The sequence below is a fragment of the Crocuta crocuta genome, unplaced genomic scaffold, assembly GCF_008692635.1.
Source record: "Crocuta crocuta isolate KB4526 unplaced genomic scaffold, BGI_CrCroc_1.0 scaffold7, whole genome shotgun sequence".
In the NCBI taxonomy this organism is placed as follows: domain Eukaryota; kingdom Metazoa; phylum Chordata; class Mammalia; order Carnivora; family Hyaenidae; genus Crocuta; species Crocuta crocuta.
Window position 1 is genome coordinate 3,493,202 of NW_027531904.1, and position 26,298 is coordinate 3,519,499.

At 41.1% G+C, this 26,298-nt stretch overlaps 1 protein-coding gene across 1 annotated transcript in view; it reads left to right on the forward strand.

Moving 5' to 3' along the window:
* AGBL1 (AGBL carboxypeptidase 1) overlaps window positions 1–26,298 on the forward strand; it is a gene marked incomplete at its 5' end in the record, with an annotated part of 692,079 nt that overhangs the window by 338,519 nt on the left and 327,262 nt on the right. Inside the window, 2 exons of the mRNA XM_077774253.1 lie at window positions 5,153–5,282; window positions 22,357–22,488. Coding sequence (XP_077630379.1) covers window positions 5,153–5,282; window positions 22,357–22,488 — 262 coding nt within the window. The remainder of the gene's footprint in view (window positions 1–5,152; window positions 5,283–22,356; window positions 22,489–26,298) is intronic.

Here is a 26,298-nt window from a genome sequence, read left to right on the forward strand (position 1 = left end):
CAAAAAAAAAAAAAAAAATACCTTGAACATGTTAGCATGGCCTCAGCTACCCTGATTCTCTGTAGCTTTATAACAACCGTGGTCCTTAGACAAAGCTGCCGTTTGTTACCCTTTCTTCCCCCCACGCTTTTCTTTATCCAAGCTGTGTTTGTTTAGAAAGCCCTGGGTGCAGTGTCTGGCTGATAGTACCCCTTACTGTTCTGCCTTATTCCAGAAGTTTCCATGTATCTCTTTACCTTTATATATATTCCCCTCCTGCACCCATGCTGCCTCCTGTTACTAGGATGCTCAGGGAATAGTGAAGCTGCTTGCTACATTTCAAACATACTGCTTCTCTTTAGATTTCAAAGCTTGCTATGCCAGGGACAGTGGGGGGTGGGGGGAGAGGGGACTAATATTAACAAACCTGGCATCATTAATTCAGTCTGATGGGCCCCATTTCTCCATTTATCAGCCACAGATAGATGGGGGGAATTTTTGAATCATTTTATTGTCTGACTGAAGCTTGATAGATTCTCTTTTAGGAAGTGACTCACTTTTCCAGTTTCTTTCCCTGACTTGTGATGCTTTCTTTGTTTTAGGGGTCCTGGTAGTTCAGGGTCTGCTCGTCAAGGTCCTCGATTATGTCACTTGTTTCCCAGTCTCTGACCAGGGTAATAATCCTTGTTCTTAGCAGATACATAAATATGCAAGTGATGTTAAAAAGAATGGAGTCTAGTGACATCATTTCCCTTTAGGTTGTCTGGATTTGGAGGCTGCACTTTACTCAGGGTCCCGTGCCATTGCCCTTGTTCAGTGACCTCTCAGGATTGGTGCTACTGATTCACTGTTGAATAATTTCAGTCGAGATGCTTTTGCTTGATCATACTTTGAGGAGATCAGAGATTGTATTTTTTTTTTTTCCCAAAGGAAGGAATATGTCCTACCCAAACCCATAGGTTTAAGACTTCCTGGACACAGGCTGCTAATGTCTCAAAAGAGCAGGCATATTATATGTATGTAAAGCAGTCAGAGGTGAAAATAGGCAGGCTCACAGGAGAGGACAGGCCCCACCTAAAAAGTTCAAAGTCAATACAGAACAGGCCAAATTCTGGCCTGGATCCTACCTTTGAAATACCTTTTATTTTATTATTATTTTTTAATGTTTATTTTGGAGAGAGAGAGAGTGTGCGAGAGCACGCAAGCAAGCAGGAGAGGAGCAGAGAGAGGGAGACATAGAATCCAAAGCAGGCTCCAGGCTCCAAGCTGTCAGCACAGAGCCTGATGCAGGGCTTGAACTCATGAACTGTGAGATCATGACCTGAGCTAAAGTCAGACGGTAACCAACTGAGCTCCCCAGGAACCCCCTTTGAAACACCTTTCAGAATTTGAGATCTAGCTAGAGGGGAACCAATGTCTCTGGTTTACCAGGGACTGAGGGGTTTCCTGGGATGTAGGATTTTCAAGTCTCAAATTGCAACATTCTTGAACAAACCAGCTGCTTGGTCACTTAGTGCATACTAAGTGCATATAAGCATTGTCTTAAACTAGACTGTAGTTAAATTAAAACTTTAAAAACTAAAGTGAAGACTAGTTAGATCACATAGCTTCACATATTAAAACCAAAATGAAATGTTTGCCCTTACCTCCCGCCGTAAGTTTGCAGTTTTCAATGGGGGAAAAAAGCAATGCTCACCATTTTATTCTTAATAGCAAAGCAGGACTTTAAACTCTATTTGAGGGCTGACCCCTTTTCAGAAATTAGAGGCGCTGAATTTATTGCCAGCCAGTCATAGCTGTCCATCTGCTAATTCTCTCCACATAGAGGGAGCAGCTGTCACTTCAGAAATGCTACAGTAGATAATAAGATGGGGTGCGTTTCGTCTTCAAATGCTTAAAACAAATCTCTGGGAAGAACAGCAGCAGTTTCTCTGACTGCATGAATCTTTGATATTATTAACACAAAATGCCAAATGGATTTGGAGATTGGAAGCAAATGGATTCGCTTTAAAAGGAAAAGCACTCAAGTTACGTGTAGTACATATTGTGATAATCTGCAATCGCACAAATAGAGGAATGGCTGAAACAATAGGCCTGCACAGAGATACTCTCAAAATCATAGCCATACACAGAGCCTTGAATACAAATGCAAGCATATGGGCTTCCAAATCCACACAGCCTGTGGGTACAAAGGGAATGCAGCATTGTCTCCAAACCTGGAAAACAAAATTTACCCAAAACTAACAGCTTCCCTCAGTCTTCGTGGCCCAAGTTCTTCTACAAGTCTACAAGATTATAATCTTAGGTGAGCTCCACCAGTGCCCTCTGCACTATTTAATGACCCAAAGTCAAATTAGCAATTCATAGTGTTATTGCCTTGCAGTTTTTTCTTAGATGAATCCCTTTCTTTTTAGTCTCATTGCTTCCACCTTTAAGTTTGCTCGAAACAACTGGTAATTGAAACTGACTGCAGTCTCCTGTTTGGGGTGCCTAGGCAAGATTATCTCTTCTGACCAACTGGAATATACAGTTCCTTCATTATTCTCCATAAGAAAAGTAGGATGAGGTGAGGAGCCAATGAATATAGTACAATACTGCTACACATCCCTGAGCATTATAGATATGGATGAAAATATAAAAACAGATAAAGATGGGGATGTGCAAATGGATGTAGGTATGGACATGACAGAGGTAGGCACACAGGTAGAGATTGAGTTATAGAGATATTTCTTCATGGAGATATCACTTCATTTTATCTTCAAAATAATTTTGGGAAGCAGGGTAGGCATTCTCTCTCTCTCTCTCTCTCTCATCTATCTATCTTTTTGCCTATGAGAATATTGACTCTCAAAGAAATGCCAAATCCCCTATCTGTTGACAGAACTGGAATTCGAGACTGGGACTTCTTAACCAAATCCCAGGGCTTATTCTGATGGCAGAACACACTTTGCTTTTCTGTTTTTGGAACTTGTAATCTGGAATTACTTTTTTTTACTATGTGGTGACCGATGGGCTTTTCCCATGTAGACATTGCCTCTGTACTTGGTCTCCATGGAGCATGTGGAAAAAGAGAGTTGACATGGAGTTGACAGCTATTGGACACATATAATGCCTGCATATTCATTTGTACAAACACAAATGCTTTTAAGGAATCTTGACTGATTTCTTCACTTTGGATGTTATCAAGAGAAAAAAACAAACAAATCCCCAGTGTTGATGCGAATCCAGGTCAAGACAAGGAGAGTCACAGAGCAGTTAGTGTCTTGAGGATCTGGGATATTGTGCCTGCAAGTACCTTGATTTGAGAAAAGAAATTCATTTAAACACAGCAAGTATACTCAGGACCAAGTCTGGAGGCGCCTGCTTCTTTCTGTTGCTATCAGCAGGAAAGAGCTCCTTTATATTTTACCTCTATCCCTGGTCACCAGGCAGAACAGATAAACCCAATTTCTGTATGTCCTTGCTATTAAAAAGAGGAGGGGAGAAAAAAATAGCAAGAAAGGAACAAAAAAGTCAGAGAGGCAGATGAAAAAACCTACCATTTCTCAAGTCAAAATATTTTAATGGCAAGATCGGGATAAATGATTAATCTAAAGATTTTTGGTTCCCAGTGAGCTGTAAGAGGAGGCTGACAAGCAGCAGGAAACTAATATTTAAAGATAATTTCAGAAACACAAAGATGAGAAAGTGGTAAAAGAAGGAGGCTGAACCTTTTTCCTTCCACCTCCAAGATTTATTGAAAATAGTGATTTAAAAAAAAACACAGAAAACGTATCTGGTTCTGTATTTAAAATGCTAGTGCATTTATCCATTACAAATTATTTACTGAATACAAACTCTAACACAGTTACTATGTTAGGGTTTTCTTGGGAACAAACTGACTGTTCCTGCCCCCAGGAAGCTCATAGTCCAAGGACGGAGATGTAAAAATAACTAAAGAACAGTAAAACCTCACCCAAAATGGTTTTATGAGAACTCGGATGAAGGGGATCTCTGGATACCATTGCACCAAGTAGGAGCAGAATGGGATGGCTTGGGGGTCAGAAGTTTCCCTGCAGTGCTGATTCCCTGAAAGTTGAGGGAGTGGAAAGGGACGGAGCTGTGGGGAGTCCCAGCAAAGAGATGGCCAACACAATTGCTCAGCGGGATCTGTAACCAGTTTGATGGATTTGGAGTATGGAAGGAGAGGACAGCTGGGGGTGTGGATTGGGAATGGGAAAGACTGATGGGGATGCTATACTGCTTCCCCTCAATTCCTGGCATCTCTCTTGTTAGGTCTCTTGAGTAAGTAGCATCTTAGCAGGACTGCTGGGGGCCTCCCCTGAGCCCGGGGGTCTCTTGATCATCTCTGAGGGTCTCTTTTAGGATGATCTTACCTGGCAGCTCAGCATCTTAGTTTCCTTCCCTCTGAACTGCAGCCAGCACTGTCTTAACCAGCTGTGTCAACTTTGCAAAGTAACTTGATACTTTCAGATGTGGAGGTCTCCATTTCCCAAATGAGAGGATGGATTCTGAGCTCATTTCTATCCCATCCATGATGATGTTTTTGAAAAAGATACTCTGGCTCTCTGGGTAAATGTCAAGCATTTTGTGTCATCTGTATGGATAGGGAGGAAGCATGGTGATAGGGGAAAGAGCCTTATGCTTTTTTTAGATGCAAATAGACCTGGATGTAAAGCCTAGCTCTTAGTTATGTGATCTCGGGCCATTTATGTAATCATTTCTAAGCTTTAGTCTCTTCATTGGGATGGAATAATATCCACCTGGCAGAGTTACTGGGCCAGCTGGAATATCGTATCTAACACGCCCCACATGACAGATTGAGCACAATTTACTTATTTGTAGAATTGAAGGTCCCAGAGCCTCGAGCAATTTATCGAATTCATTCTCTGTGGGGAACTACATTTCCCAAACTCAGTCTTAAAACTGTGATAACCCAATATCAAGTCAAAAAGTCAAATATGGCTTCCAGTTCTTTCCAGGGCTGTGAATAATCACAACACTTCGGGAGCTTAAATGACAGATCTGCAGATTTCTGGACATCTGCAATTGATGCCAATTGGGCAGAAGTCAGAAGGACGTTGGATTCATTAGTTTGTTTGTCTTGTCAAGCTTTATTTTCTCAAGTTATTTTCTTCTCAATGAGTATTTATTTACTTGTTTGTTCCTGCAGTCACAGATGCTCACTGAAAGGGGAGGATTTGAACAGACAATGGCTCTCTCCCAGTGCCCATCTTCAGCCAACAATCTACCATGCCAAAGGACTCCTGTATTACCTGAGCAGTATTGGCCGAAGTCCCAGGGTGAGTCTCTTCCTTCTGCCTCTACACTCTTAGCTGGTCTCTACCATCTATTAAGAGACAGCTTACTTTCTGTCAAGGAAAGAAACCCAGATACAAGTGAAAGACTTGGGTGTGATAAGCTCTAAAGGGGGATGCAGTCATTTCCTGGGGTTGCCATAACAAACTATCACATCCTGGGTGGCTTAGAACAACAGAAGCACATTTTCTCACTTTTCTGGAAGCTAGACATCTAAGATCAAGGTGTCAGCAGGCCATGATGTCTCTGAAGGCTCTAGGAAAAAAAAAACAAACCTCCATTGCCCATTCCTAGCTTGTGCTGATTGCCAGGAGCCCTGAATGTGGCTGGTGACAGCCAATCTATCTTGAATCTCTGCCTCTGTCATCATATGGCCATCATCTCTGTGTGTATCTGTGTACAGAGTTCCCTCTTCTCCTAAGGACAGTGGTCACTGGATTAAGGTGACCTAATTAGGGACCACCATAATGAGCATGGCCTGACTACATCTGCAAAAACTCTCTCCAAATAGGGTCACATTTGTAGGTACTGAGAATTAGAGCTTCAACATTGATTGATTGGAGGGAGGAGATTCAATTTAATCCACACAGAGGCAAACCATTGGCTCAGTACTCCTAGGTGAAAGCTGTGCAAAAAATTACACTTTATCCCATTTTCCTGGTTTTTCAGTTATTGGTCAAGGGAGAATTTTATCTATCTATTAAGTCATGATTGAAAGAAATCTTCTAGGTGGTAATATTCGTGTTCACCTAGTATATATTCATTTTCAAAGATGATTCTAACACTACTCTAGCTACTTTTATATACTGACTTTAGTCCCAAGCTTCTAGCAACTGCAGAGTTGAAGGAAAACAGATGATAGACAGCCTGGTCCCCGACTTACTGATGGTTCCACTTACCATTTTTCTGCTTTACGATGCTGTGAAAATGATTCACATTCAGTAGGAAGCATACTTCAAAGTTTGAATTTCGATCCTTTTCCAGGCAAGAGACGTGCAGTACAATCGTCTCTCATGCTGCTGGGAGGTGGCAGCAGGTACAGCTCCCAGCCATTCAGACAATCTGGAGGATAAGCAACCCAACACATACCACAGTTCTGTACCCATACAACCATTCTGGTTTCCACTTTCAGCACAGAGTTCAACATAAGTACATGAAGCAGTCAACACTTTATTATAAAATAGGCCTTGTGTTAGATGATTTAGCCCAACTGTAGGCTAATGTGTGTTCTGAGCACACACATGTAAGATAGATGAGGCTAAGCTACAAAGTTCAGTAGGTTAGATGTATTAAATGCATTTTCAATCTGTGATATTTTCAGTTTATGATGGGTTTAACAGGATGTAATCTCATCATAAATTGATGAAGGTCTGTATTTGAAACCAGAGGCCTAGGCCCAAGATTAATGAAGGAGGCGATGGTGGGCAAGTAACTGTATGAAAACAATCATTTGTTGACTACAAACTGTGAACATACTCTCTGCAGAAGTGTGGAGGGGCATATGTCCAAGTTTAGACTATTTGCCTAACCTAAGGAACTTGGAATAGGGTGGATAAGCTTACAGATGAGCCAAGCAATCACCTCTACCATTAACCACTTTTTGAACATATACTAGATGATAAAAACAGTGGCACATTGGGGCACCTGGGTGGCTCTGTCGGTTGAGCATCTAACTCTTGAGTTTGGCTCAGGTTATGATTCCAGGGCTATGGGATGGAGCCTTGCATAAGGCTCCATATTCTCTCTCTCTTTCCATCTGCCCCTTCCCTGAATACAAAAATAAAAACAGTGGTTCATTCAGCGAAAATCTATTGAAATTATAGATGAATATCTAGTATAGAATCTTACTGAAATCTCAAAAAAAATAAGGGGTCAAGTGATTTCACTGAGGTCACCAGGAGGTGTATGGAAGAATTGGCATTCAGTTCTGACCTATTTTCTGCCCTGCAGTCCAACCTCTCTTTATCACTTACTCTTTGAGAGAGAGGGTATTGGGGTCCTCAAGACAATCCTCAGGCTCACTGATTCCCCAGAAGGACAAACAGAACTCAAAAGAGCTGTTGTGCTCATAATTATAGTTTACTACAGTGAGAAGATACAGATTAAAATCAGCAAAGGTAAAAGGTACATAGGGCAGAATCCAGGAGAGACAGGTATAGGTTCTCAGGTATGTCTGTCCCCAGTAGAGTTGTATGGACCATGCTTAATTGTCCAGCAGTGGTGTGTGAGAACACGGATAGGACTGCCGATCAGGGAAGCTCATCTGAGCTTTGATGTCCAGGGTTTTCAGTGAAGCTCAGTTATGGCCATGGTGCTCCAGAGGTCTGGTCTTAGTTAATCAGACTCCAGCCCCTTTAGAAGTCAAACTGACACTTAATGGCCCAAGACCACCACCAGAGCCCACATTGTCAGCATCAGCCATCTGGCATGACCCAAGACTCAGGTAAAGAGACACTCTTATCTAGCAGAGTATTCCAAGAATGCCAAGGTGATATATCAGGAGCCAACCAAGAACCAGACCTTTCTTTCGAATGTGTAGGGTTTAAACACTTCACATTTAGTGAGCTACTACTTTATTGCAAAGAGAATAAAGTGTGTCCTTTTCCCTTAAGAATCCTTGTTCTACAAGGATTGCTCAAAATGTGCAATATTTTCATGCTAACCCCCACTATCCCCATCTAAGGAAACACTGGTACCCCTCTGTTGTCTCCCTTCTAGAAGCAAGTTCATAGCCTGTACAGCAGAACACCAATGTTACGGACAAGGCCTGGAAACAGTGCATTCTTTGAGAGAAAAGCCTTAGCCTCTGTGAGAAAAGAGATAGACTTACATGGAAAGAGGTCTTTACCTGATACACATTTAGATATACACACATTCAACCCATAGCAAACAGGACTTCTCTCTACTCTGACAACCTCTAATTGAAGAGTAGAGCATTTATTTTACAGTGTGACAGGTGAATGCCTTGTTTTAAAATATAAATAAACATTAGTTAACTGTAAACATGACAGCCACAGACTTGTTTCCTGCTGGGACAATCTGAGAGGTGGGTGAGAAACAGCTGAGTACTAAATGCTATTCACAGTGTTACAAAACTCTCTAATGGGCTCAGCATCACCTTTTAGTTACCTGTGAGGCTGTATTTAACCAGCCTCCTGCTGATAGCAGAAGCACTGCCACTCATCTGTACTCAGGTCTTTCCTGTACAGAGAAGGTTATCATGGTGTCCAAATTGACTCTTGGGCTACATGGTTATAGATTAACTGTGACTCTGTCCAACCTCTAGCTCCTATGACAATATTTACTGAGACATCAGGAAGCTACTTTCTGATGGGTAGGAGATTGAACCAGTTCTAGATGGTACTTAGGCATTTGCCTATTGGAGAACAGAATAATGTGAACTCCCAGAACCAATGAGAATGCGAGCTACTGTGAGAGAAAGCAATGTCCTGATACTACTGAGGGCTGCTAAAGACCAGACAGGTCATTCATTTATAGGCAATATGACAATATTTGCATACAATTTCATCCAGCCATCCACCCACCCATCCACTCATCCACCCATCCAGTTATCCGTCTATCCATTCATCTGTCCGTTCATCCGTCCATCCATCCATCCATCCATCCATCCATCCATCCATCCATCCGGGCATTCATCCATGTGTCCATTCCTTTATATAGTGTGTGTAATCTCATAAAAAGGAAAAGGATGACTCCCTCCAATTTTTTTTAGAGTCTATAGTTTACTCTGTTAGAAAGTGCAGTCAGGTCTGCAAAGAAACCTAAGTAGTACAAAATGGTAAAAACTGCAACAAAAGTCCATATGAGTTGTTGTATGAACACGAAGGAGAGATTGCATCACTTTCCCTCAAGGTTATGGAAAAGCTGGAGACTAGAGATGCCATTTAAGCTGGGCTTAAAATAGTAGCAAGGTTTTGCTTGGTTTTTATTACAGTAAGGTAGAGTAGTATTCTTTCCTCAGAGGGTCTAAGGCCGGTCTGTGGTCTCTTCAACCTTCTGCCTTGTGAAATTGGTGTTCTGTCAAGTTTTCTAGGCTTGGGATCACTGCACAGGGAAAGGAAATGAAGCTTCTCATTAACTGGTGGCATAGACTCATCTGATAGCACACTGATATTATAGTCTCTTTCCCATCTTCTTGCACCTTAATTTTCTGTCTCTAATTTATTAGAGGGTCAGGAAATCTCCTCCAGATGTTGGATTCAAAGCCTAGAAACATAACAAATATTGATATACTCACACATTGGAATACTATTCAGCAAAAACAACAACAGCCTAATAGTAATCAACTGATATTTGCAACAACATGGATTTCAGAAGTACGTTGAGTGACATAGGCTACACACTAAAAAGTACATACCTATGTTTCTACTTATGTAAAGTTCAAGATTGAGGAATCAGGATGGTGAATGCCTATGTAAAGGAATTCAATAATAGGGGCCAGGAGGGAACTATTGAGGTTAGTAGAAATGTTCTAATTCTCGATTAAAGAGTCACTTACACCAAAACCCATTGATTAAAAACTCATTCGAGGTCTGTGCATGTCACTCTAGGTACAATCTTACCTAAATACAAAAAATTAAAGAGAAATAAATCAAAGCACAGTCGCAGGGGCTTTGAAATGCAACTAGGAAGCAAAAGAGCCTGCTCACAATGAGACCGACCAGCACACAAGCAAGCAATTCGAGCCCAGGAAGGGCACACAGCAGAATAGAAAGCTGTAGAAGATCTATTAATGAATCAGAAAGGTCCAGCTGGAGAAGAGGCATGCAAGCAGAGAAGCCCAGAGAACAGATAGGCTCCATGTCAGCTAGTAGGAGGCACTGAATCCACTCTACTTTATAGAACTCCCCACCAGGACTGGGAGGCCTGAGGCCCATGGGAGCCAAGCACAGCTAAGGGGAGTGGAGGAAAGCTCTCAGGATCCATCAAGCTCCCAGAAACCCAGGCCAACAGCCTCTTCCAGGCTAGTGTTGCAGCTGGCCTGGGGTCTGTGTCACTGGGCTTCAGAATTAGGAGAGGTATCGATTCTCATCTCTCTCTGTAGGAGTGTGTGCTGGTAAAGGGATTTCAGTGCTCTTTGAAGAGCTCATTGATTCCCACTTACAACTTATACAAACTAGGCCGCCTTCTGCCAAGGGACAGAGTGGGCATATTCTGGTTTTATCTTTCTCTGGGGCCCAGTGGAACAGAATTTTTAGCTACTTAAATGATTTTCCTGGTCTTATTCTGTCCCTCTGGCATATGTTTTGAGTTAATCAGCTTCTTTTAAGAGACAAAAGGAGAGAGCAAAAAGAGATAGCATATGTCTTCTTAAGACCTTGTCCCCAGGGTCTCAAGATACTCTATACACACGATTGATTTTATCTCTACTTTATTCCTCAGAAGTGGCAGAAGGACAAGTGTTATTTTTGCTTATTTTCATTGATTCGTGCTAAGGTACACACCTAGAATTCCCTTCTTTTCCTGTGTAAGGATGTGGTAGGGAAAAAAAAAATTCCTGCTGCCATAGTTGGGAGATAGGGACAAAATGTTCACGGAGGTTCTGGGTGAAGGAAATTTAAATTTGATTCCATATTCTTTTATTTTAAATTTTTCTCATTCTATCAGAATAAAGACGAAACAGTGCATCTTAACATACCAGAAGTCATGTTTTAGAGGTATTTTTATAAGCACAAGTACTCCACATTTAACTGATTGTGACGTATCTTGCCTAAATTTATGTTGAAAAGCAGGGATTTTTTTTCTTCTTTCTCCCTTGCTAGTATCTCTGATGTACCTTTTGAGGATTAAAGAGCTGGAAATCTGGGGTTGTCCGTATGCCACAGGGAGGGCCAGTCAGATTTTTCAAAGAAGTGGGAGGCACTTCCCTATTTTTCTTTTTTCTTTTTTCTTTTTTTTTTTTTTTTGGTGAGCAAATCTGGGAGGTGGCATAGAGGGGAACACAGGAGGGTAGTTGCCTAAACCAGTGTGAAGGCGCCTGTGCCCAGAGCTGGTGGGATGGGGAGTAGGTAAGAGATGCGTGAAGACAGGACCAGATGGATGAGCTATGCTGCAAGATTGTTCTCTGTGAGGGTGGGCCGCAGGTAAAAACAGCCTTCAAACGAAGGCATAGGAGACCTGTGCTTCATCTGTTCAATACACATGTTCAAGGAGAACTGGTTTGGTGAGTAGAGCAAGGCAGCAATGATCATGGCCAATGGCATTGGACACAGAACTCAAAGTGCTAGTCCCAGAAAGCGGGGGTTGCCAACCATAAAGCACAGTCCAGCCTAGGAGGCCAAGACATCCAACAGTTCTTGAAGATAGGAATGCACATCAGGAAACTGAGGCAGTCTCTTTACATGGAGTGGGTAAGCATGGCAGTGGGTCAGCATTTATACTCTGCCTCCTGGGTTTATCCAGACAACTTGGACATCTGCCATGGGTCGAAAAGATTCATCTTGGCCCCACCTTTTGGGGAAGACATGGGTCCCAATAACCCATCTGTGCTGACTGGGATTTGCACACAACATGGGTAGATTAATGCTTCTACCTTGAGAGCCTCAGTCCCTGCAGTTGACTGAGGCAGACAGTAGGGGCCTCACCCATGCCGACAGGTCACTGAGACTGTGTCCAAAGGTTGATGCTTCTCGCCCTTCAATCTCTAAAACTGGGGAAAGGGAACAATTTTAACTCCTCTCAAGACCTCAATGCACAAGTGCCCTCTCAGGTGTTTAGCTTATTGCTACTCACAGATGACCAGCCAGCCAGAGACAAGAGAGTAAAAGTCAGCTACCGTGAGACCCCAGGGTAAGCCTGGTAGCTCAATCTTAATTTCAATTGACAATCTTGTTATACTGCTCTTTAAAAAAAAGCTTATTTTTATTTATTTTGAGAGAGACATAGAGAGCAAGCGGGAGAGCCAGAGAGAGGAGGGGACAGAACCCCATGCAGGCTCTGCACTATCAGCACAGAGCCCAGGATGAGGCTCAAACTCCTGAACCGTGAGAATGTGACCTCATGAAGTCAAGAGTCAAACACTTAACCAGCTAAGCCACCCAAGTGCCCCTTACCGCTCTTCTCCACTGGTACATCCAACAATTTGAAGTATTTTATTGTGTAAAATCTTTGGAGCCAGACTAATCAGAGTGTGAGATAGAGCATCACTTTTTTTTTTTAAAGCATTTAAAGAAATGTTTATTCTTGAGAGACAGAGCACAAGGATGAGAGGGGCAGAGAGAGAGGGAGACACAGAATCTGAAGCAGACTCCAGGCTCTGAGCTGTCAGCACAGAGCCCAACATGGGGCTTGAACCCACGAACTGTGAGATCTTGACCTGAGCTGAAGTCAGACACCCAACTGACTGAACCACCCTGGCGCCCCAAGCATCACTATTTAATGGGTGGCCATGGGCAAGCGTTTAACCTCCTTCTACTTAGCAGAAGTTAGACCTCATCTGAAAGTTTGGATGATATCTTCCTGTAGGACATTTATACTGATTGTAGATGTGCATAAAGTCTTAGCAGTGTGACTGGCACATATCAAGCCATCTAGTTAATGGCAGACATTAAATTTATTATTATTTACCAGAAGGGTGCTGTATACAACACAGAGCCACATATTAGACTATATGTTTTGACTTAATTTATAGGGGCACTTTCAATGTAATTAAACTATCTTGGGAAAAAGGACAGTATAATGCATACCACCGGGATGTCAGAAAACCTCCAGCATTTCATAACATGTAATAAAGGGTCCCACCCTGGGCTGTCTCCTAACTGGTTAGTTATTGAAGCATGAGCTGAGTTTAATGTGAAATTGTTCACCCCACACTAGCCATTGGAGGGGTCACACTGATCTATGAGTAAAGGCTGCTTTTGTTAAGGACATGTTAGAACTTTAGCCCATAATGGTCCAGTGTAAGTAGAAGTCTCTCCCTTTAAGAAAGGGAATAGAGTATAAAATCCCCTTTTCAGATGGTTGTAGAAGTAACTTCTGCCCAGGTCCCCTGGATGTTGCTCTCACTTAGGTGAAACCTGAAGGAGAGAGCATGACTGTCACTAAAAGGACTGGAAAATTTGCTCTTGCGAACAGGGCTCTTGGAGGACAATTGAATATGCCACCAAGATGATTTTCCTCATCGAGATGTTTGTGCCACGCTCAGGAGCTTGGGTTGAAAGCTATCCGGAAAATCATGTTGCACAAGTTGGAATCCCCAGGGCTTCAGTGAGCCTTGCTTGGTTTAATTGGAAGCATTGCTGTTTGGGGTTTTCATCACATACCCCAGAATTTGCCTTCTCACGGCTCCAGCCTCACCTTCATTTTCCTGTGGCGGTGGCATAAATAATGCAGAGGTCTCACTGCTGGGAAGCAGGAACAAGACCCAGATGTCAGGAACGGAAAATACCGCAGCTTAAAGCTGGCAGAGCAGAGCAGTAAACCCAGGCAGGGGTAGGTGAGCTGTGGGGGCCAGGGAGGGCATGTGTGAGATGGGGGCTAACCTCTTGCATAAGGGCCCAATTAGCTTGCTGAGGACCAGGAATGGGACTAGGGAGGGCGTGGGGAGGTGGGGAAGGCATGTGAGGAACATAGTAATGTGGCCCTGAACAACCTCTTTGCTGAGCAAGAAATGATGGAACTCAATGTTGTGCATGAATTAAATTAACCTTGCAATTTAGCTCGACAAGACTTCATTGGAAAAGGTACTGGGGAGATGCATAGAGCCTGATTTCAGAATTGTAATCCAATCAACACCATCCACTTTGCTGATGGAGAAAGCGAGACACGGAGAGTCAGTTTAGCCCCGGGGTGAACAAGTTCAATACTCACCACTCCAGCTCAAACAAAACACAACTTAATGAAAAGAAACCTCCAAATCTTCATCTCTGCCTATATTCCCATGTCCCTTGCCTTGGAGGAAAGCATGATCCTATTGCCTATATTCACTTAATCCAGAAATCCAGGTGGTATCCCTAACCTCTTCCTCACTTGGCTCCTAGATCCATTTAGTCTTCAACTTCTGTAGAGTCTCCTTCTTCCCTCTGTCACCCAATGTCCTTTCTCTCCATACTTAAGCTGCCTTAAACTCCATACTTCCACTGCATTAGCAAGGCCCCTGTCACCCTGGGGCCTGGTGTCAGTCTCTCTGGTGAACTCTTTAAGCTCCTTTTGTGGTGGTCTGACCACGCTGCTTCTTCTTGCTCAAGCACTTTTGTGACTCCTTCCCTTCCTTCAGGAGAGCATCTGAACATCCCAGGGGGGCATCGCTCATTGCCCACTGCCCACTTGCAGACCCTAAGGCCCATTCTCCTTGTGCTCTACAGGCTTATTCTGAATGTTTGAAATTCCTCAGACCCAGGGCACTTTCTTTCTCATTCTATTTGCTTGGATCGCTCCAACTCGATAGGACTCTACTTAGAATCCCTCCCCCGTGCCCCTCCCCCCAGCAAATTCTAGGATCCCTAAATCACACATCATCAAGGCTGCTGTTCATTTTGACTGTGCAACGTGCCCTTGTTTGTGTTCCCAGAGACCCCATACATACCTCTACTTGCACCCTCCTCTCACTGCAAGATGGTTTCCCATATACCCATGGGATCATGCCAACAAAACAGCTCCTGGAAGAGGCAATATGGAAATCTAAAATGCGTTTTTGAAACACAGATTCTGGATTAGAACATACTGGGGTTCAAATATTTACTCACATACTTAAAAGCAGTGCAAAGTTGGGCATGTCTGGACAGGTTATTAATTTTATCTGAAATTCACTTTTTTTGGCTGCAATGGAATAATGGTAGAACCTGTTTCATGATGAGATAGTCTATATTAAGTTGTTAGCTCAGGATCAGAAACATCATAAGGCTTNTGCTCCAACTCGATAGGACTCTACTTAGAATCCCTCCCCCGTCCCCCTCCCCCCAGCAAATTCTAGGATCCCTAAATCACACATCATCAAGGCTGCTGTTCATTTTGACTGTGCAACGTGCCCTTGTTTGTGTTCCCAGAGACCCCATACATACCTCTACTTGCACCCTCCTCTCACTGCAAGATGGTTTCCCATATACCCATGGGATCATGCCAACAAAACAGCTCCTGGAAGAGGCAATATGGAAATCTAAAATGCGTTTTTGAAACACAGATTCTGGATTAGAACATACTGGGGTTCAAATATTTACTCACATACTTAAAAGCAGTGCAAAGTTGGGCATGTCTGGACAGGTTATTAATTTTATCTGAAATTCACTTTTTTTGGCTGCAATGGAATAATGGTAGAACCTGTTTCATGATGAGATAGTCTATATTAAGTTGTTAGCTCAGGATCAGAAACATCATAAGGCTTCGATAAAGTAACCATTGTTGCTCTTGTTGGCATTGTTATTAAGGACATTGCTGTGTTATATTAAAATTTTAATTTCTCCTGCCACAAAGCAGGCATCCAGTAAATATTTGTTGAATCAATTGAAGACTAAGGAAGCTAGGACCAGAGGTTAACCTGGGCAGACTTCTTACTTACCTGGCACAGAATTTTACAGAAAGGAAGCAGAAACATTACCTCTTCCGGTAGGAGAGAAAAAGCTCCTTCAACAGAAATAACTTGATACTTTGTCTTGTAATTGCCCCCTATAATTTAGAAGAACACACACTTCTTATCATTAACAAGCATTTATTTTTAGGATGTCATTTGAGCAAAAAGCAGGACAATGTCTGCATCGCCTCTATTTTGAGTCTCCAGTGGCCATGAGAAATCCCAGGGCTAAGCAGTGCTGATTCCCACAGGTGACTAAGTCTATACTTTGTCATTGACCTCAGCTTCCAAAATCTGTAAGGATCAGAAAAAAAAATTAAACTCTTTACTCCAGTTGAATTCAGCGTTTAAGGAGCGCCTGTCACCACGTAGGCAAAGATTCTGGCTTTATTGAGGAATCTGTTGCTAAGACACAACCTTAATTTGTTTGCACACTTTTCCTAAGAACGGTGGGTGTTTAATTCACAGAGAGACACTGAGGTGTAAGAGATTAAGGTTGGTGGCAAGTTCATTATGGCAGAGGATTAAACCTCCGACAAGTTTGTTGGTTCCTTTAGGCTAGAGGCTGTCAAGGCATGGGCTTAGGACCGGGATATCTGCGCCACCGGGAATTGCTAGAAATGCAAATTCCCAGCCTACCCCAATCTTAATGGAATCCCACAACTACCGGAGAGCGGTTTACAGTCTGAACTTGGGCAACTTTTCCAGGTCATTCTGACACTCAATAACATGAGAGATCACTGCTCCACACCCTTGATAGGAGCAGTGGTTTTCAACCCTGCCTGCGCATTAGAATCACCTGGAAAACTGAAACATACCCCCATGGCCCTGGTGTCAATGCAGACCAATTAAATAAAAATGTCTGGAGGTGGGCTCCGGGCATTGATATTTTTAAAATCTCCTTAGGAGATTTTAGTGCAGAGACAGGATGGAGAAACACTGGCTGATGGAGATGTATTTGTTGGAAAGGACAGAATCTTGCTCCCAGTAACCCAGATAGCAAGGTAGGTTTGGAGGAAAGAAGTCCCGCAATCTTGCAGGCACTAGAAAGTACCAAAAGCCTGGGCAGTTCTCCTTCCCATCTCTCATGTCTCTCTTTCTACTGCCACATTTTTCTGTCATCTGCTTTTCTCTGTGCATTTGCCTAATTACACCCCTCTATAGGGAATAACTTATTCTGCTCGAACACTGTTTCTGTGCTTTCATTCTGTGTCTTGTGCCTGATTTGACTTGTCATTGGACCAACTCCCTCCTCCCAAATCTGCTTATCATTTCGGCTCTGGCACCCACAGCTCAGTGATATGTGGAAGCTGGGGAGATTTATTTTCTCAGAAGACTTCAACCTGAAACAAGAATAAAGGATTCTACATAAAGAAAAATAAAATTCTTTTCTGGGAGAGAAAAAATACTTAAGAAATACTTTTTTAAAAAATGCTTTTTAATGTTTACTTATTTTTGAGATAGAGAGTAGAGGAGGGTCAGAGAGAGGGAGACACAGAATCCCAAGCATGGTCCGGGCTCTGAGCTGTCAGCACAGAGCCTGACCCGGGGTTCGAACTCACGGACTGTGAGAGATCATGATCTGAGCCAAAGTTGGACACTTAACGGACTGAGCCACCCACGTGCCCCAAGAAATGCTTTTCTGCTAACAGGGAATTCACAGTGTCAATGTATTATTGACAAATAAGAGAAGGGGGGGGGACAGGAAGATGAATATACAGAACTGTTTTCAGTCCTTTAGTCCTTAAAACCCCAAGCTCATAGATACTTGGTCTGTCTCCAAACCTGCCTTCTGGCTCCTGATTAAGTTCATGCTCCTTGTCTGTCAATAACCTTGTTTCCAGAAAATTGGTCTTGACACTGCTGATTCTTCCCTAGTTCTGTGGCCCACCAGCAAAGCAGCATGGCCTATGAGCTTTAACCTGCTATCAAATGTTAGTCTTCCTCTTCTTCTGTCATGAGTAAGCAGACCATTAACTCACTTGTCCTTTTATTTCTTTGACATGTGTGTTTGTTTATGGCCCTATGCATGCAGCTCAAGTGTCCTGGACTGCATTCCCACTGTCAACACCTTCCTATTCAGTGTGAACTTGAGGGCTTTATCACATACCAAAAAAACATCACTAGTCTAACTTCTCAACCAACAACATCATTGGGAGCCATTCATCTGACTTCTGCTGAAGCGTTTTCAGAGAATGGAAATTAAAAAAAAAAAATTGTAATGTTTACTTATTTTTGAAAGAGAGAGAGAGGGAGGGAGGGAGGGAGAGGGGCAGAGCATGGGTGGGGGAGGGGCAGAGACAGAGAAGGAGACACAGAATCTGAAACAGGCTCTAGGTTCTGAGCTATCAACATATAGCCCCTACTTGGGGCTTAAACTCAGGATTAGTGAGATCATGACCTGAAGTAAGACACCCAACCGATGAAACTTTTAAAGCTTTGACAGCATATTAAGACAGCGATAACCAGAGTTATTCCTCGCCAGTAATAGATATTCAACAAGTGTTGAGTTTAATATAGAGCTAGAATCTGTGTCCAGATTATTCTTTCCTTTTGCCTGTGTGTACAGCAAATAATAGCAAGTACATTTATTCATGTTCCAACTGGGAGAATTTGGAAATCTGTGGGACTCCTACCCAGACCCCTTTGAGCCTTCTTTTTTTCTGCGATAAACATCTCCAGTGTCCTCAGTTGTTACTTGTTTACAAACATCCCCTTTCTCTTGGCTTTCTGGTTCCTCCTTATTGAGATGTCCTGGCTTATTCTAAAATGCCACACTTAGAAATCAAAAAAATATTAGATAAAAATTGACCAGTATGAGGTACATTCGATGGATTGTTCTCTTAATATATGAGCACTTTACTTCTCCAGAAGCAATTCATGATTAGATTAATTTTTGGCATCTGTGGCCTCTGATTTATTCTCAGCAAATTGCCATCCCAAACTTTTGGATCTCTCATTCAAAATCTACTTCTCAGCTAAATGTGTCTACCTTTCACTCTGGTTACGGTTTGAATCTAACTGTAAGACATTACATTCATTCCAATGTAAGTATTTCTATTTTTGCTCATTCTGTTCCTTTTGTCACATAAAATTTTCACTCTTGTTTACTCTCCTCTCATTTATCCTCAATTCTGTGTCATTATTTAAAAAACACCTTTTGGCTATGTATTCTGTGTCCTTAGTTTGCAAAGGCTACATTTCTAGAAACTAAGGAGCAAATGTGAAGACATACGTCCTTAAAACATAAGGACTTCTATCTCCTTGAAACACAAAATGTGTAGGTATCATCTGTTAATTTTAAGCACACAGATCACAGTTGTGCAGCTTAATAAATCATCACAAAATGCACCTACCATGTAACCACCAACTAAATCAAGAAAAAGAACATGTCCAGCAACCCAGAGATGTCAGATAACAATACCCAGCCCCCCAAAATAAACACTACCATCATTTGCGCCATGATATTAGCCTTGCCTGTTTCTGAACATCATAGAAAGGAAATCCTTACACGCACTGTTTTTGTCTCTAGCTTGCTTTTTTACAATGTTGGATAGTATTCTGTTGAATGGTTGTACCATAATTAAATAATCCATTGTGCTGTTTATAGTTTCAAGCTAGTAAAAATCATACTGCTGTTTACAGTCTTGATTATCTTCTGGTGCTCAGTGGATGCATTTCTGTTGGAAGGTTTTAGAATATGTACATATTCAACTTTAGAAGACTCTCCAAATTGTTGTCCAGAGGAATGGTATCTTTAAAGTCCGCAAACTGGGTTAGAGAGTTCTACTTCTTCCATATCATGGTTACCACTTAACATTGTCTGTATTCATGATATTAGCAGTCCTAGTAATGCTTAGATGCAGTTGCATCTCATTGTGGTGTATAAATTATATTTTCTTGATATTAATGAGGCTGAGTGCACTTTCATTTGCTTAATAACCATTTGGACATTTTTGTGAAATGTCATTTGAAGATTTTTGCCCATTTTTAAATTTTTTGTACATTTATTCATTTTTGAGAGGGGGGGGAGAGAGAGAGAGAGAGAGCATGAGCAGGGGAGGGGCAGAGCGAGGGGGAGACACAGAATCTGAAGCAGGCTCCAGGCTCCGGGAGGTCAGCACAGAGCCCAATCAGAGCTTGAACCCACGACCTGTGAGGTAATGACCAGAGTTGAAGTCCGATGCTTTTAACTGACTGAGCCATCCAGGCACCTGAATTTTGCCCATTAAAAAAAATTGAGATGCTTCTCTTTTTCTTGTTGATGTACAAAAATGTGTGTGTGTTTTGGATATATGGACTGCAAATAGGTTATTTCACTCTTTAGTTTTTTCATATTTTTATACCATTTTTATTTATTTTAGTTTTTAAAAAATTTTAATGTTTATTCATTTCTTGAGAGAGAGAAAGAGAGAGTGAGAGAGGGGCGGAAAGGGGGGGACACAGAATCCAAAACAGGCTCCAGGCTCTGAGCTGTCAGCTCAGAGCCCAATGCAGGGCTGGAACCCACGAACCACGAGATCATGACCTGAGCCGAAGTCAGACGCTTAACTGACTAAGCCACCCAGGCACCCCTTTCATATGAACAGAAATTCTTAATGGACTAGATCTAATTTTTAAGTATTTTAATTTAGGTATATTCCTTGTTTGTGTCCTCAAAAAACTCTATTTCAGCCCCAAGGTCATACATCTATGTCATTACCCCCGGGCGGATGTATTATTTTCTCTCTCATATTAGGATTTACCACATGTGTAAAATTTATTTTTTAACATATGATGAAGTAGGGATACACACTTACTTTTATTTTCTACGTTGTTTACACTGGACCATATGTCTTCCAAGACCATCATTTCCCCACTGTGCCAGTGTCAACTTCATCATAAGTCAGGTGATGATATATGTGATTCCCTTTCTGGAATATCTGTTTTTCTCTATTGATTGATTTGTGTATTCTTTTGTCAATAATACTGTGTATGAAATACCGTAACTTCAAAATAAATTTTGATATCTTTACATAATTTGTACAGTTTTCTCATTCTTGGTTAAGACTGCCTCAATCCTTCTTGGTTCTTTGCACTTCTATTTTGGTTTGGGATCAGCTTGTAGGTTTCTACAAAATAAAAAACCAAACCAAAACAAAACATCTCCTGTGGGTTTTGATTGAGATTTCACTGAACCTTTATAAAGATACATTTGCTGAGATTGAAGATTTTTCATTTTTCTAAACAATGTGTCTTACACATCTTTAAAGTTATTCTTATGAATTAATGGTTTAATGGTATTTTAAGTACTATTTTTAAAGACTTTATTTTTTAATAATCTCTACACCCAAAGTGGAGCTCTAACTTACAACCCTGAGATCAAGAGTCGCATGCTCCAGCAACTAAGCCAGACACATGCTCCTAAATAATGTTTTTTTTTAAAGTAGGTTTCATGGCCAGTGCAGAGCCCATTGTGGGGCTTGGGCTCATGACCCTGAGATCAAGACCTGAGCTGAGATCAAGAGTCAGAGGCTTAAATGAACAAGCCACCCAGGTGCCCCAATACTATTTTTAAAGATAGATTTTTAAACCAATAGTATATATAAGTGGACTTGACTCTTAGATATTGATATTCTAACCTGTGATTTTGTATGCACATACAGATTTTTGATATTCTACATTTTACGACCTTTATGTAGGAAAATAAAGACACTGCTATTTACTCCTTTTAATTCTTATACGTTTTATTTTTTCTCTTACATTTATTTTTCTCTTTTCTCAGTTGTATCTAGTATAATTGATGGTCGGCACTAGGTCCTTTTCTGATTTCAGGGAGGAAACATAACATTTCATTACATTATACTACAGTATACAGGAACCTCACAGTGTCTGCTCATTATTATTCAAGAATTGTTACAAACAAGTGACTCCTTTGCCCATCCTGCTCATCCTCTTTCAAACATGAGTGTTTATTGGGTGAAATGTTTCCTCACTCCACTGTTGCATGTAGGTGGGTAAAAGGCAGATGATTGGCCTTTTTAGTTCATGGGTCAGGAAGAGGCACATATGGGGTCTGGTAGCCATCATGGGAGTTTGTACAATTTGTACTAAGGTCTGATCCTGTGACTGGATGGGTGTTCAGGAATCTTCCCTGGGGAGGAGATGAGTATATTTAATATGTGGCGATAAATATTTCAAATAAGAACACACATTATTGAAGCAGTTAGCTTTTGTTGGATAACAAACAGCCCTAAAACTTAGTGTCTTAAAAACTATGTATTATTTCTAATGACACTGCACAGGAATCATCCAGGCAAATTGAGTCGTTCTTTGGGTCTGAGACAGTGTGGTCAGGGCTGGAAGTTCTCAAATGGATTTATTTACAGGTCTAGTGGTAGGCTTCACCAATGTAGCTCTTACCAAAATCACCAGTAATCCTCAGGTGACTGGTTCTGCTAAGTAAACAGTATTTACCTAAGAAAGTTGACACTTCAAAACATTTAAAAGACCAGTATAACTGACCTAGATTTCCCTCCCTTTGGCCATTGTAGGTCTTCTGTGATTTCCATGGGCACTCTCAAAAGAAGAATGTATTCCTTTATGGTTGTAGCATCAAGGAGACCTTGTGGCAAGCAGACTCCACTGTGAGCACATCTGTGGTGTTGGAAGATGTCGGCTACAGGGTAAGTCACTGGGAAGAATGACAGAAAACATTTTGTTTTCGTATTCTTGCCTTTGAGACACACGTTCCACCCATTTTTTCCCCTAAATAAATATTTTGATTATTTTACCTCTAGGGTTATAATATAAGCAGGTTGGAAGCATGTGTAACCTCTCTATATTTTTGATGAATAATGGCTATACTACCTGGTTGCTCTGTTTTGTTTTCTGTATAATATGATATAGTGCAAAGGGCATAAGCATTAGAGATAGGGAACCTCATTTTAATGCCTGGCTTTACAATTATTAACTGTGCACCTAGGAGTTATTAACGTCACGTCTCTGAACCACCATTTGTCACCTGGGAAATGAGGGTAGTAAAAATACTGCCTCTGTTTCATGTTTATGAGAGCAGCAAAATGATGCTGAATGCAAAAGGAACTTAAATTAATATGAAGGAATGCAAACTGTAAGACATTAGGCCATCCACATCCCTTTTTGTGTGCTTGCTCTGAAAAGTGGAGCAGTGATCCACTATTTCTATATAGTGGATATAGTCTATATATAAGTAGCTAATTCTATTTTTTATGGATTCCAGTGGATAAAGCTCAACTCTTTCCCCAATGATCTAAAGAAGAAGTTAAGGAGGGATAAAGAATGAAGGACTTCTTCCTGTCAGGATAAAGGGAATCAGGAAGAAGTAGAGGAGGCAGTGTTGTCCAAACACAAAATAAAAACTAGGCTTTGTTTCAAATGTGTATAGAAAAAGAAGAAAAAATATTGAATTGGAAGAGCCTACAGTTTCCCTGTGTCTTTCTCCTTTACTGTCACCCAGGACACTTCACGTCACCAGATATGTGGGGATTTCACCCCACCAGACACTTCTAAGACACCAGCTGGGTGTTCTACAATTTAACTCAATCCTGGCCCTCTACTTGGAGACAGCGTCAGATCCCACAGGTTAAGGACTCACCCCACAACACTTCTTCCTACTTCAGATATCTATCACAAGTCAGTCCCAAGTTACCCACAACTTCTGTCTGACTTAGCTATGAGTTGGAGCGTTCCGTGATCTCCCCTCTGTGTTGGATTCAGTTATTTGCTAGAGTGGCTTACAGAACCCAAGAAAGCACTTACTTACATTTATCAATTTATTAAAGGGTATGATCAAGGACATGGATGAATAGCCAGATAGATAAGAGGTACACAGGGCGAGGTCCAGGAGGATCCCAAGTATAAGATCTTCTGTCCCGGGGATTTGGGGTGGGAGGGGGTATCATCCTCCTGGTATGTGGATGTGTTCCTCAACTTAGAAGCTTTCTGAACCCCATACTATTGGGATTTTATGGAGTCTTCTTCATGTAGCTGTGATCAATTATCACATTTCCAGCCCCCCTCCCCACTGTAAAGGAGCAGGGATAGTCTGATCTAGGAGCCCACCCAGAATCACCTCATTAGAACAAAAGATGTTTCTAATGCTCTTATCACTTAAGAATTTACAGGGGATTGGGGCACCTGGGTGGCTCAGTCAGCTAAGCATCCGACTTCGGCTCAGGTCATGATCTCACAGTTCGTGGGTTCGAGCAACACGTCGGGCTCTGTGCTGACAGCTAGCTCAGAGCCTGGAGCCTGTTTCAGAATCTGTGTCTCCCTCTCTCTCTGACCCTCCCTTGCTCATGCTGTCTCTCTCTCTCTCTCTCTCTCAGAAATAAATAAAACATTAAAAAAAAAAAAAAAGAATTTACAGGGGATTTAGGAGCTTCATGCCAGGGACTGGGGATGAAGAACAAATACATATTTCCTACTATAAATCACAATATCACAATTATCATGGTACCTACCTCCTCCAAATTCTTTATTATTCTGGATATATGAATTTACTGTAACAGTAGCTTTATTCCCTGGGTTAATGATAGTAAAAGATATAAAAATCTGCCAAACTACTATTTCATCTCAAAATAACTCTCCTGCTCCCTCAGTTTCTTTTCACACACTCCCTTCATATCCTCTAGCAACATGAGTACTATGGGTCAGTAGATGGTCCCCTAAAGTGATTAGAGTAGAATAAACAAGTTACCTTTAATCTTCTTTTACTCCAAGTCCCAACTACAGTAATGGGGATTTTGATACATAATTAGAATCTGGAAGAGAGGGAGGGTGGGAGGGAGGAAGGAAATTAATTCTGGCACTGAAAAGTTCCACAACCAAAGTGAAAATTTCACTGGATGGGATCATTCAGTAGATTTGTGATGGCAGGGGAATCAGTCACTAAACTTGAAGGTCAATAAAAAAATAACTAAATTTAAATTACAGAGAAAAACAAAACATTGAAGCTAAGTCAACAGCTTTAGAAATCTGAGGATAGCATCAGCATCCAGCACAATACTGAATAGAATAATTAATCAGGAAAATATAATGAATGCAAGTGAATGTATCTACCCCAAAATATATAAGCAAAAATTAACAGAATCAAGAAATTTTAAAATCTAATGATAATAGTTGGGTATTTTAGTACCCTTTTCTCAATAAGAAATAGAACAATCAAACAGAAAATTAGTCATCTTCTGATCTGATTGGTACATATGTAACACTTCTCAAAACAGGAATATACATTGTTTTTGAGTACACATCAAATTTATCCTAGGTACACCATAAGATACATTGAGACTAAGCCATAAAGCCAGTCTCAATATATCTTTAAAAGATTGAAACCATACAGGTGTGTTCACTTACCATGGCAGAATTAAATTATACATCAACTTTTGTAAGATTCTAGGGTCTCTCAACATTTGGAAATTAAACAATGTACTACAAAATAACTCATGGGCCAAATAAGAAATCAGAAGAGAAATTAGGAAATGTCCTAAACTGAATGAAAATAGAAACACAACATATCAAAATGTATGGTTTGCAGCTAAAGTAGTGTTTAGAGAAAAAGTTGTAACTTTATTTTTTTAATGTTTATTTATTTTTGAGAGAGAGAGAGTGAGAGTGAGCGAGCACACATGGGCATGGGAGGAGCAGAGAGAGACCAGGAGACACAGAATCCGAAGCAGGCTCCAGGCTCTGAGCTGTCAGCAGAGAGCACAACGCAAGGCCCAAACTCAAAAACCATGAGTTCATGACCTGAGCCGAAGTCAGATGTCTAACCAACTGAGGCAACCAGGGTGCCCCAAAACGTTGTAGCTTTAAATGCTTATATTAGAAATGTGGAGTGGTGGAAGATTGGTAATTCAAGCTTTCACCTCTGGAATGAAGAAAAAAAGAGCAAATCAAGCTCACGGCAAGTATAAGAAAAAAAATAAGCAAAAGCCAAAATGGAAATGAATGAAATAGAAAACATACAAAAGCTAGAGAATCCATGAATACATGTTTGGTTTCTTGACTAGTCAACGAAATGATAACCCTTTAGTTATACTAATGAAAGAAGACACAAGTTACCAAAATCAGGAATGAAAGGGGGCATCATATCATACCTTCCAAAATGTAAAAGAGTATTGTTAACAATCATATGCCAACAAATGGATAAATTCTTAGGAGGAAAAAATTACCAAAACTAACTCAAGAAGACATGTAAAATCTGACAAGGCTTATGTTAAGTAAATAAATTCTATTACTGATTAAAAATCGCCACACAAATAAAATATGACCTCAATGGGTTTGTTGGTGAATTCTATTAAACTCCTAAGAAATAAATAGTACTAATTATAAACAAAGTAGTTTTCAAAAATAGAAGAAAAAGACTTCTCAACTTATTTTATGAAAGCTGCAGTATTCTGACACTAAAGCCAGAAAAGGGGTCACAAGAAAAGAAAACCAATATCTGTGAACAA